Source organism: Myotis brandtii, unplaced genomic scaffold (genome assembly GCF_000412655.1).
Source record: "Myotis brandtii unplaced genomic scaffold, ASM41265v1 scaffold126, whole genome shotgun sequence".
Classification (NCBI taxonomy): Eukaryota; Metazoa; Chordata; class Mammalia; order Chiroptera; family Vespertilionidae; genus Myotis; species Myotis brandtii.
In genome coordinates, this window is record NW_005354425.1 from 1,356,810 (window position 1) to 1,370,500 (window position 13,691).

Here is a 13,691-nt window from a genome sequence, read left to right on the forward strand (position 1 = left end):
CGCGGGTCCCGGCCCCCTGCGGGGTGCCTCCTCGCACAGCGGGAGGCGGGGCACCTTCTTGTGCTATTTAAATCGCGTGCTGGGCCTCTAGTTACTAAATAAAATATATTTTATCTAATCTATATATCTCTCTAAATAGATATCTGTATCTAGGAAGATATTTATATCTCTACATACATATATAGTTACATACATAAATTACTTTTGCTGGAACATCTAAAGCAAAGCTTAATACCATTTACCTGAATATAGTAAATACTCTATAAGTATCTCTAACTAATAAGCCCTCTTTTATTCATAACTACAATGGCATTATCACACCTAAAAATACAATTTGTATCATCTAATATATTCTCCATATTCAAATATCCCGATTATCTAAAAATGTCATTTTAAAGTTGGACTGCTATGAAAACTTGTAAGTCTTTTGATATTTATTAGCGCCTACCAGATAACTGTATTAGTTTCTTGAGATACCAAAATAAATGACATTTATCTTATAACCTATTCTCAGTATTTAAAATGTAGAATGAACCTTTTATCATGTCAGATTATGTCATTCTCTGTTGAAAAATCTCTCCATTAGCTTCCATCGTTCTCAACACAATAGCCAAAGCCCTTGCAATGGCCAACATTTTATGACTGCCCCATCCACATCTCTGTGGCTTCATTTTCTATGACTCCCCTGACTCATTGACTCCAGCTACCCAGGCCTTAATGCGGTTTCACTTGCTGTTCACTCTACCTGGAATGCTCCCTCATCTCCTTCAGATTTTGCTCAAATGACAACCTCTTGGTGAAACTCTGCTTGTCCACCTTCTTTACCTTCTGTCATCTCTACTTTATCTGCTTTATTTTCTCCATGAAATTTATCATCTTCCAATATATTACAAAATTTGCTTATTTCTCTATCTGCCACCACTAGAATTTAAACTTCATATGAACAGCTATTTGTGTCATTTTTGTTCACTATTATATCCTTAATTCTGAGAGTACTGATTAATAGATAGTATGCACTCAATAAATATTTGTGGACTGAATGAAGACACAGTGTCAGACCTTAAAGTGCCAATTAGTGCACCATAATGGTTAAGAACATAAGCTCTAGAGCAGTGGTTCTCAACCTTCCTAATGCCGCGACCCTTTAATACAGTTCCTCAGGTTGTGGTGACCCCCAATTTCATTGTTACAAATTGAACATAATTAAAGCATAGTGATTAATCACAAAAACAATATGTAATTATATATGTGTTTTCCGATGGTCTTAGGCGACCCCTGTGAAAGGGTCGTTCAACCCCCAAAGGGGTCGCGACCCACAGGTTGAGAACCGCTGCTCCAGAGACTGATCAGGACTGGGTTCTAATTCTGATGCTATATCTATCAACTGTGTGAAATTGGTGAGTTACTTAAAATCTCCTCAGTCTTTTCTTCATCTAAAAACAGAGTTCTTAATAGTATCTCACAACAGTATCAGGACTGTTGTGAGGTTACAAAAGATAAGACATAAAATGCACTTAGCAAAGTACATGGCACATAGTAAGGACACATAAAATGTTAGCTGTTGTTATATAAATTGATATAGTATTATAAGTGCCTTTAACAGAAATATGGGCAAAATATAATGGGAACAATGAGGGAGTATATAAGTAATTATGCATTAAGTGAAGCAAGGAACACTTCAGCAAGGAGACCTGAGACTGAAATGAATTTACCAGGCAAAGTGGAATAGCATATATAAATGCATGGAATCCACAAAGGGTCTGACATTTTTGTTGGGGCAACAATGAACAACTGAGTCGCTCAGAACATAAGGTTTGTGAGAGGGAAGGGTGGGAAATAACAATGAGAGCTGAGGTCAGGCTGATCTCTGAAAGGCTGAGTCAAGCTAAGGAATTTGGCCTTGATTCTCGAGAGAAAAAGAGCCAAAAAGAGTGCTCAAACAGGACAGTAACATGATCAGATTTGTTTTACAGGAAAGTAATTCTGCTGGCATTGTGGATGAAAGACTGGAATCTGGGAAAAAGCTCTAATGGTCCAGGTAAGAGATAAAGCCTGGATTATAGCAGTGGAAATGAAAGGAATGGCCAGATTCCAAAGACATTTCTGAGATCAAGCAGGCAGGATGTGGTAAATGAGCAGACACTGAAGGGAGGGAAAGAGTAAAAAGTGATCACAGAGTCTAACTCAGGAGATGGTATGGGTATTACACAATGAACTGGCATCAAGTACACTGTCAAAGGAGTGGTTTTCTTGGGAAAATGATATGTACTTAATTCTGATTTGGACATATTATTAATGCCTGTCTTCCCCCGTGTACACAGATCCTTGGCATGCACTGTCCACTGCATCTTTATATTTTCAGTGCTCAACACACTGTCGACTAAACCAATGCATATTTTAAATAAAATGCTGCATATGTAGAATTTCACAAAAATTATCTCTCATCCCTTTACAGCTAACTCTGTTCTTCAAGCTTTTGATTCTATTGATCTTGAAGGGGATTAGAATAAGTCACCCCTCAAAATACTGCTCTTTACATAAGAATTACTTTGAGCAGAAGGCAACAAGAAAGTCTTTACCCTTCCCTTTTCTACCTGAAAACAGGGCATAAAATTCCCTCTATGAAGGTGTCTTGTCCTCACCTCTCCTTTACCAGGAAGGGGAGAATGAATCTTATCTCTGGAAATAGTCTTCATAAACAGGACTTTACTAAATAACTCTTATCTTCCATTAGTTTCCTCTAATATATTAACCTCCCACAATTTACCACCCCTAAAAGCCTAACCCCCCTTTTCTTCGTCTATTCCTTCTTCGCAGACTTTTATTGCCCTTTTAAAAATGAATGATATATAAGCCACTGGGTTTAACTGTTTTTTTTTGGGGGGGGGGTCTGTCCTGTTTTTCTATGAAGGCCACCATATGCATACTATTTCTCCTGTTAATCTGTCCTTTGTCAGGATATTTTGTAGATCTCAGCTGCAGAACCAAAGAGGGTAGAGGAATTTTTTTTCCTTCCTTACTACCTATTTTCAAAAATTTTAAGCAGAAGTTAAATGCTATAACACCCACACTGATGTTCCACTAGTCAAACCCAGCAAACATAGATTTACCCAAGAAAAGTATTAATTTTAGGTAAACAGCATACTTAACACTTCTATTGTCAAGAAGAAATTTTAAATCACTAGCATAATGGAGCAAATTATGCATGCCACTCTTCCTTTCTGCCTTACTGAGCTACTTTTGCAAATCAACAAAAATAGAGAGTGCCCTAGCCAGTTTTGCTCAGTGGATAGAACAGTGGCCTGAGGACCAAAGGGTCCTGGGTTTGATTCCGGTCAAGGACACATACTTTGGTTGCAGGTTCCTTCCCAGCCCGGGCCCTGGTTGTGGCTTGTGCCAGAGGCAACCAATTGACGTGTTTCTCTCACATCGATGTTTCTCTCTGTCTTTCCCTCTCTCTTCTACTCTCCCTAAAAATCAATGGAAAAAGATATCCTCGGGTGAGGATTAACAAAAAAACAAGATAAAACAACAATAAAAAAACAAAACAAAACAGAGAGCATAACACCCAGAATCCTAGCCTTGACATGACCAATGAGGAGGTGAGTGATTTTGCATGTGTCACTGTCATTGTTGGCTTAACTGTACAACAGATACTTTCAGGTATTCTATTTTACAGGGAATCTAAGAAGACAAGAGTGAGAATGTAGTGCAAAAGAGAACGTTATCACTATCACAAGAAAAAAGAACACACACATCAGGAAAATAAACTCCATTATGCTTACTGTGCCTCACAGCAGCTAGCACTAGATCAAAGACAACAAGTGATACCAAACTCCAAAGGTATATGAACTAGAATAGAGGCTTTTTAAAACTGTCCCAATAGAATGACAGAAGTGAAAGAAGCCCCAAACAATCTTTTCCTGAAAACAACGGATAGAAATGATACTCGACTATGCCAGGAAAAAAACCCTTAGTACTCCAGGGGGTCATTATATTTTGTGTTAAAGAACTACCATGCTCCTCATTTAAAAGGCCTTATGTTCAAACAAAGTTGGGGGTTACATAGGATTTTGGGGGGGGGCCCTGGACGGAAGTAGTTAAAAACCTTTAAGTAGGATTGTTGAAATAAGCATAACACAAGATGGTACAAATAGTCCCTGTTTTTTAACAGTAACCAATAACTGGAAACTTTACGGTGAATTAAACTAATAAAAGCAAACCCTTTTCCCTAAAGCAAAGCAGTTAAAAATTTCTCCACTACATTAGTCAATGAAGGTTTTCTGGAGGAAATAGGCCTTGAAGAATGGGCAAGCTTGGAAAAGAAAGAAAAGAGATTGCAGGCATTCAGATAAGGGGAATAGGAATAAAGGCACAGAAGCAGGAATTCAACACTGATTCAGGCCTACCACAGTGAGGCATGGGGTTAGGGTCCAAGGATACTAGGATCTGAAGTACAGTTCTTTGCTTTAAATCAGCCCAGAGTCTAGCCAGTGATATAAACTGCCAAGAAAGACATGATGATATTAATGTCAAAGTACTTATGATGTACTGTTAGAACACAAATGAGAAACCATTCTGCCTGCTTGATTCAGGGAAAACAAAAAGAGGTAATATATTTGAGCTGAATCTTGAAGGATAAGTAGGGCTTTGCCCTATGACTAAAGGGGATAGGAAGGGCATTCCCGGCAAATCAAACAGCATGGACAAAGATATAAAAGTGAGTGGTTAAGGGACAGACTTGGATCCAGCAAGGCAAATAGAATACATAAGTACTAGGGAATTAGAACCGAGTTAAAAAGGTAAGATGAGGCAAAATCAGGAAGGACGTTATTCTGTAAGTTACAAGGAGCCATCAGAAGATTTTACACCACACAGTAGCATAGTTAGATCTGTATTTTGAAAAAAAAAAATAAAAAAACTCGAGGCAATTCAGAAAATGAATTGGGTAGAGACCAGAGGCTACAGCAAACATTTAAATGAGTGTCATGAGTGTCATGGGCCTAGATGATGTGAATGGCAACGGGAAATGAGGGGACAGATTCCATGGGCATTTGTAGATGGAGGGAGAGTGGATGGGAATTTGTAGCTACTTTGATATGTAGAATGTTTCCGACTGAGTTAAAAAGATAACTTATGAATGTTGATGCCATTAAAGAAGGTTCAAAAGAGAGGAGCAGAGTTGTGTGTAGATAATCTCTCTATATAAAAGGTTAATATGCAAAGTGTCCCCTCGGGAGTTTTACCTGGAGACCAGGAGTTCGATCGCTCACTATGACGTGCACTGACCACCACGGAATGAAGGAAGGCCATGGCTGGCAGCTGGCAGCTGGGGAAGGAAGGCCCCAGCCAGCAGCTGGAAGGCCCCGATTGGCCCTGATTGCTGGCCAGGCCTAGGGACCCTACCCATGTGCAAATTTCGTGCACCAGGCCGCTAGTTAAAATATATTGGCGAATGACTATTAACATCTATCCAGTTACACAAGCCTGACACCTGGGAATCATCCTAGGCTACTCACTTACTAGGTAGTCGTCACCATGTCCTAGAGATCCCACTTCTTTCACATCTCTTAAATTCAGCTCATCTTTATGGTTTTTAGGTCCACTGCTATCATAATCTATCATAATTGAAGTTCCCATTTCTCTCCTGGGTTAATAGCCTCTTAAGTGGTCTCCCTATACTGCAACCCCCATCTAATCTATCCTTTATAGTGCTATCACAATTTTCTTTCTAAAACAAAAATGTGAACATTTTAATTAAACTCCTAATTGAAACCCCTCAAAGTGTCTTTCTCCCCCAGTAGCTTGCAGGACACAGCTGAAATGTCTTGGTTTAACATAAAAGGCCATTTAAAATTCCAATCCCGCCTACTTCTCCTACAACTCTCACCATGTACCCTTTGCTTCTGCCACATGGAATTTCTTGAAGTACTTTTAACATGCCATGCTGTTTCAGCCTCCATGCCTTTACGCTTGCTATCTGCTCTGAAATGCTCCTTCCTTCCTTCACTCATAGTTAACACCTAGTTCAAAAATCAAAGCCTCCAGGAAGCTTGTCCTGACACCCTGATTCACAGGCTAAATTCCTATACTTGTGTAGTACCTTCTATAGCATATTACCATCCAATACTGTAACTGTGACTATATCTATTTCACTGATCAGCAAGGTCCTTTCAGCCACAGAATATGTCTCATTTGATTTTGCAGAATCTTTTTTTTTCCCTGTTTGTTAATTCTCACCCGAGGATATTTTTTTCATTGACTTTTAGAAAGAGTGGAAGGGAGGGGGAGAGACAGAGAGAGAGAAATGTTGATGTGAGAGACACATCGATTGGTTGCCTCCCAGCATGTGCCTGACCAGGGCTGGGGATTGAGCCTGCAACCCAGTTATGCGCCCTTGACTGAAATCAAACCTGGTACTCTTCAGTCCACAGGCTGATGTTCTATTCACTGAGCCAAACTGGCTGGGGTGATTTTGCAGAATCTATTAGTGCTGTCTGGCACAGGGACCAAGCACTCAGAAAACATTTGTTGAGGGAGTTGTTTTAGACCTATTAATTGATGTGCTTGAAGAATATATATATATATATTTATGTGAAAGGGGCAGCATGCACAATAAGATTTAATTCTTTTGTTGTTGTTGTTAATCCTCACCTGAGGATACTTTTCCATTGATTTTTTGAGAGAGTAGAAGGGGAGAGAGAGAGAGAGAGAGAGATGAGAGAGATACATCGATTGCCTCCCCCATGCACCCCAACCAGGGCTGGGGACTAAGCCTGCAACCAAGGTATGTGCCTTTGACTAGAATCGAACCCAGGAACCTTAAGTCTGTAGGCTGACACTCTATCCAGTGAGCCAAACCCGCTAGGGCAAGATCTAATTCTTGTTTTAAAAACATAAAGCTATTAAAAGGAAATGAGAATTATGGAGCTAAAGCCAGTTCAGGATTGGAGGCAGTGAGTGAGTAAGTCAATTGAGAATGGCCAAGGACAGAACCCTGAGAAACAGCAGGGGTTGAAGAGGAAGAGACAGCAGGGATATAGGAAGAGAACAAGGAAAAACAGAACCACTGAAAGCTGAGAACTATATGTTTAAAGTAGGAAAAAATTCATGTCAAATGCTACAGAGCCAGTGAAACCCCAGGAGAATACGGTTGAGCAGGTGAACATTTTAGGTTCTCTTTGTTTATATCACATTTGCCTAGATCAATACACAAGAAGCACAGGGGACAGCTTAGAATAATAATTTATGTTTTAGGTTTAAAATTGGTTATATTTAATCTTATAGCTGAGACAAAATAAAAATCTTTTAGATATTTTACACTACCTAAAACTATGATAAAGCATTTGTTAAACCAAGAAAATGGAAAACTTAAAATATTTTAGTGTCTTTTTTCTTTCCTTAATTACCTCTTATTCAAGTATCCGTTATTATTTCTTAAAACACCTAACATGGATTAGAGGGGATGGGATTTTGTTTTGTTCAAGTTTACATTAGTTTGGAAGCTTGAGTTAATATTTACTGTCTGACAATCTTTAAACATCACACTTTTTCATTTACCAATTCTAATAGAAGAAACTCTGCTAACACATCTTAATTTTAATTAAGTGCTTTCATGCAATTGTAATTTCTGATAAATAAGAAAGTACTTAAAAAAACAAAAAAGGCGAAAGAAAACAATAAGGTACTTTATGGAAAACAAATCAAACAATAGTATTTAACAATAGTAAGTATAAAATAACAAGCATACCCCTGTATCTGTATCAGATTTTGATGAATTTAGACTTTCCTGAGAAGGTGATGGGGACACACGTCCTGAAAAACAACATAATTGTAAAAAGGCATGTACATACACACGTACACATGCACGTACGCGCACGCACACACACACAATCAGAAATAATGACACAGGAACACCTAATTAATGGTCATAGAATGTAACATTCTAGAAAACTACATGTGAAGCATTAACTCTTTGGGCACCAAAATATTTGTTTTGATTATTTTTCCATAAAATCTTTATGAAATAGATGAACCATTTCCCCAATTTAATAAAGTACTGTTAAATTCTTATTATTCATAGTGAATACATTCCTGTCAATCATAACAAGCAATAAGATGAACAATTAAGGGGCAGAAAGGGTCTAGGCTGGGGTAAGTTTGAAGGGCCACTGAAAATAGTCATTTTGTTCCAGGCAGGGCAATAAAAGAAATATATAGGAAACATTATTTACTATATTGTCAACTCATTATCATCTTCAATTATGTATTATAACATAAATGCATAATTGAAAGAATAGAAAGGAGGGCATATACACAGGGCTCCTAAAGTATACAGGGCCTTGCTTGCCAGTTTAGTGCATCTTCCTAGATTTCAATGTTCTTCAAATTGCTGCTTCCACTATATTCTCCTATCTCCCATCCCTTAACTTCTTGTTTTCCAGCTTTGGGATGGGAAGGTGGTGTAGGGAGGGAGGAGTTTGTGGAGAAAATTTATAGCAGTTAAATAATTATAAGAAAAGAATCCCCAAAACTCAAAGCTCCTATTTATATCAACTTTATATACTTTCCTGATAACTTACCATGATATATAAATATTGTAATCATTGTGTACATACGCCATGTTCTGAGGTTTCTTTACCATTTAACTTTTTTTCACATACCCTTTGATGAACTGACAAATCACATTTACTTTCTATGTTTCCTTAATCATTCTTTATTTACTGGATGTATATATTATTCTAATTCTCCTAGATAAATCAGAATTTCACTTTAACCTTGGATAAAAATGAAGATTGCCAAGGGAAACCAAATGACTTTGTTCTCATTAGTTGATGAAGTTACACCTGAAAGTCAAATGCTTCGTGGTAGCTTTTTTCACTGAGTTTAGATGTTTTTGTTTGTTTGTTTGTTTTCTTTTTTCTTTCTTTTTTCTTTTTTTTTTTTTTTTGCTGTTGACTTCTGTTTTACTTTTAGGTTTGTGGCTGAAAGTAGTGGTTGCTGCAAATGATTACCAGATAAAAAGGCATTATTATGCCTAAAATGTGAAAATGCCAGGTGTCTTTGGATTTTTTAAAGCCCACAAATAAGTGAAAAATACCTTCAGTATTGTATTTCATTCGCATATTGTTGAAATAGTCAAAAGCATTTTTTAAAGCCCATATTCTCACTACATTGTCTTGTCCAGCTGAGGCAAGTAATCGGCCACAGTGAGAAAATTTCATGGTCCAAACAGCTCCCTATGAAAACAATGGAAGGTTCAAAGTTATTTTAAAAACTGAAACATTAAAAAATCATGCCAAATTATATATAATACATTACTAACACCACTTAAATCCAACAGTCCAATGGTGCTACAATACCACAAAGAGGGACTTTTCAAAGAAAGGCAAGATAACATAGTTATAGTTTGCCATAATGTAAACTAACAATTTCAAGATCCCAAACCATGTACATATATTAATGGAAATGGGAGTTCTGCGGTGGCTGGAAATCTTCAATGTTAAGCACGAATCTTAGTTTTGGATCTCAGTTTCCTAGCTGACCATAAGGGGGAGTAGGTTAGGAGGAGGCAGGGCCTTTAGCATAGCACCAACTCCTAACTAAGGCTGAGGGAAGAATATGCCCACCTTAGCAGTGACCCTCATTGTATTGGGCATTTGAAGAAATGTTGGAATGGTGTGGTTTCCTCCTGTTTTTCTCCCAAGAAATAAGGTTTTGCAGTATATGGCTAGAATTCCCCAGCAGATAGTGAAAACAGTGTGTGTGCGTGTGGGGGGGGAGAGAGAGAGAAAGAGAGAGAGAGAGAGAGAGAGAGAGTGTGTGTGTGTGTGTGTGTGTGTGTGTGTGTGTGTTGGGGGAGGGTTAAAGAATGTAAGCCCTTAAATTGGAAAGGCTAAAACCTACTACAACAAATACTGTTATAACTACTACTAGAGGCCCGGTGCATGGATTCATGCACCAGTGGTGTCCTTTGGCCTGGCCTGGGGGGTTCAGGTCAAAACCGGCTCTCCGACATCCCCCAAGGGGTCCCGTAATGCGAGAGGGTGCAGGCCAGGCTGAGGGACCCCACCAGTGCACGATCAGGGCTGGGGAGGGACTGTGGGAGGGCTCCAGAGCATGTCTGGCCCAACTCGCCCAGTCACGATAAGCCAGACCCCAGCAGCAAGCTAACCTACCAGTTAGAGCATCTGCCCTCTGGTGGTCAGTGTGCATCATAGCCACTGATGAAATGGTCAAATGGTCAGAGGGTCACTTAGCATATTAGGCTTTTATATATATAGATTACAACACACATCTATGCAGATCTAAAAGATTATCCAAGTTAGAGGCAACAGCTCATTTACTGGAATAGTACTCATTTCCACAAAATTCAAGTATGTTAAGAAATTTGTTATTTGGGGCTTATTCCTATGAGATTTTACTTAAAACTATAAATACAGTACAAGGAAATTCATCAGATGCCTTAAGGAAGTTTCTATAATCAACTTTCAAATATTTTATAACTAGATTATAAACACCAAAGTTTAAATTCCAATCTGGCTGCCATCTGATATATGTTTGTGGTTGCTTCCTTCCAGTTAGGCCAACTTTTATATTTAAAATCTAAATAGATCTGGAGATTATTATACTAAGTGAAATGAGCCAGTTGGTGAAAGACAAATATATGATCTCATTTATACGTGGAATCTAATGAACCAAATAAACTGATGAACAAATCAGAAACAGAGGCATGGATACATGGAACAGACTGAGAGCTGTCAGAGGGGAGTGGGGAGGGGCCTTGATGAAAGAAGGTGAAGGGATTAGTCAAAGAACGTAAATGCATAACCCATTGACACAGACAACATTGTGGTGATAGTCAGAGGGAAGGGGGGGTCAAGGTGGGCAAAGGGGTGGATGGAGACATCTGTAACAGTGTAAACAATAAAAACGAAGTAAAAAAATCTAAATAGATATATGCATTCCCTGATCAAGGACCCACAGTATCATTTACCTAGTTTTGAGCTCATTACTTCCTTCTCTATATTCCTAGCATTTTCAGAGGCAATATAATTTGTATACTTTATATCTACTTTGGTACATTTTAACTCTGACAGAGAATTTGTATCGCTACCTCTCTCTGTGTTTTAGCTGTCGCACTACAAAATATATTGAGATTTAGAAATAGTTGTGTAAGTTATTCAAAATATAATGGGGAACATTTTAAACATTTTTCAAAGTGATAGACTATCTTCTAATTTAACTGTTTTAAAGTTTGGTACTTTTATATAGCTTTCTTAATAATATAGGACTAGTGTCTATTTAATTCAATAACTCACTTCTTGAAAAATAATTCAGAGATAGACTCTGTATTAAATTGTATTAATATCAATTCACTCTTCTTGAGTAAAGATAGCAAATTACATACATAAGAATAGATCTGCTTTATAGATGCTAAAGTATTTCCATGAAAACAGAATCAATAATGAAAAATAAAAAAAGTTGCTTACCATATGTTCACCACTAAGATCTTGTACCACTTTTATCTGATCAAAATCATAAGGTCCTTTGAAACCATGTGCTGCTTTGAATTTGACTGGTCTTGTGTATGGCATTCCTTCATCATCACTTGATGAAGGATCATCTTGATCAGTATGAAACACTAAATAGAAAAGCAACAGAAATCATCACTAGCTATGTAGATATAACTATTATATTTCATATCCACTGCTTACTGAGAAAATTCATTAAATGGAGAAGCTAAATCTGTCTATTACTAAATAGCATATTGCCTAAGAACATACATGGAGTCTAGTGCCAGATTGCCTGGGTCCAAATCCAACTCTGTCAGTTATTATCTGTGTGATCTTAGGCAAGGTACCCAACTTTTCTGTGCTTCAGTATTCTCATCTATAAAATGGGGATACTAGTGGTACTTACCTCAAAGGGGTTTGATGAGGATTAAATGTGCTAATACAGGTGAAAGTGCTTAGAATAGTGTCTGGCACAGAATAAGTGTTTATTATATAAAACAAATGAGTACAATTATGAGAAAGGCATAGGAAATTAAGATCTGCACAAAATTAGAAAATTTACATAAATTTGAGAATGTTTATAAAAACTAAATACTCTTACATAACTAATTTACAACTGATTCCTGAAATGTTGAAATGTTCTATTTCACTTACCTTCATCTCTAACACTTTTAACTTTATTTACAGCACGTTCACCATATTCCTCAGCAAGGTGCTTTGCTCTCTTCACTGATTTTCCTAGGAACTTCTTCAGTTGAGTCCTTACCAAAAACAAACAAACAAACAAAAAAAAACAAAACAAAAACAAAAAGAAAAAAACCCCACCAAAATTATTTTTTATAAATTCAGCCAATTATAAAAATTCAATAATACACTGATAATCTCATTAGCTGTGACTAGTAAAGCATATTATTTTGAAGGAACTCTTTTTTTACATAAATAGGTCTTTGAGTTCCTAAATCCTTTGTTGTATAGAATACAGGGTGGGGCAAAAGTAGGTTTAAAGTTGTTCTTATGGAAAGCAATATAATAATCTACATACAGTAGGTCCTCGGGTTACAACGGAGATCCGTTCCTACGGCGCAAAGTAATGTGGTTTTCACCGTAAGTCAGAACCTACCTACATAAGCACCTATGTCACTCACATGGAGCATATACACAGCAGTAATGAAGTGAAACCGTAAAAAAAATTTAAAGGAAAGATAACAATTCCTGACCTTTACTTGTGGTAAATAAATAATAAAAAACATAAAGCACATATGTACATATGTCGAAATGACGGAACTTTAAAAAAAAAAATACTGTAAATGGGAAATGGCGACGTAACCACGAAAAGACGTACGTCGAGTCCGACGTAACCTGAGGACTGCCTGTATATAAAAGCCTAAGCGACCGAAACCGGTTTGGCTCAGTGGATAGAGCGTCGGCCTGCAGACTGAAAGGTCCCAGGTTCGATTCCGGTCAAGGGCATGTACCTGGGTTGCGGGCACATCCCCAGTAGGAGATGTGCAGGAGGCAGCTGATCGATGTTTCTCTCTCATCGATGTTTCTAACTCTCTATCTCTCTCTCTTCCTCTCTGTAAAAAATCAATAAAATATAAAAGCCTAAGCGACCAAATGACCAAACAACTGGTTGACCGGTCGCTATGACGTGCACTGACCACTAGGGGGCAGATGCTCAATGCAGGAGTTGCTTCCTGGTGGTCAGTGCACTCCCACAGCCAACCTCCCACGGTTGGCCAACCTCCCGCAGCCCCTCCCCACCATGGCCCCTCACCCCGCCACCCTCTTGTGGCCCTGATGGGCCCTGATTGGCCCCCATCGCCAGCCAGGCTGAGGGATCCCACCTGTGCACGAATTCATGCACCAGGCCTCTAGTAAATAAATAATAATACAAGAATAAACTTTGTGTTTCCCGTACTCACAAGTGTAAAACTACATTTGCCCCACCCTGTTTATTCAAGTCAATATAGCTACAAAGGAAATATAGGCACTTCTCCCAATACAATACTAGTGGCCCGGTGCACGAAATTTGTGCGGGGTGGGGGGGGATGTCCCTCAACTCGGTCTGCACCCTCTCCAATCTGGGACCTCTCGCAATCTGGGACTGCTGGCTCCTAACCGCTCACCTACCTGCCTGTCTGATCTCCCCTAAAAACTCTGCCTGTTGGCCTG

The 13,691-nt window shown here is 38.4% G+C and overlaps 1 protein-coding gene across 4 annotated transcripts in view; it reads right to left on the minus strand.

The window, feature by feature from the left end:
* The window catches only part of WDR44 (WD repeat domain 44), a 98,070-nt gene that overhangs the window by 22,683 nt on the left and 61,696 nt on the right, over positions 1 to 13,691 (minus strand). For all 4 annotated transcript variants that reach the window (XM_005859458.2, XM_014534188.1, XM_014534186.1 and 1 more), the window contains 4 exons: positions 12,171 to 12,277; positions 11,493 to 11,644; positions 9,101 to 9,239; positions 7,751 to 7,815 (listed from right to left, as the gene is read on the minus strand). In XM_005859458.2, coding sequence (XP_005859520.1) covers positions 7,751 to 7,815; positions 9,101 to 9,239; positions 11,493 to 11,644; positions 12,171 to 12,277 — 463 coding nt within the window. The remainder of the gene's footprint in view (positions 1 to 7,750; positions 7,816 to 9,100; positions 9,240 to 11,492; positions 11,645 to 12,170; positions 12,278 to 13,691) is intronic.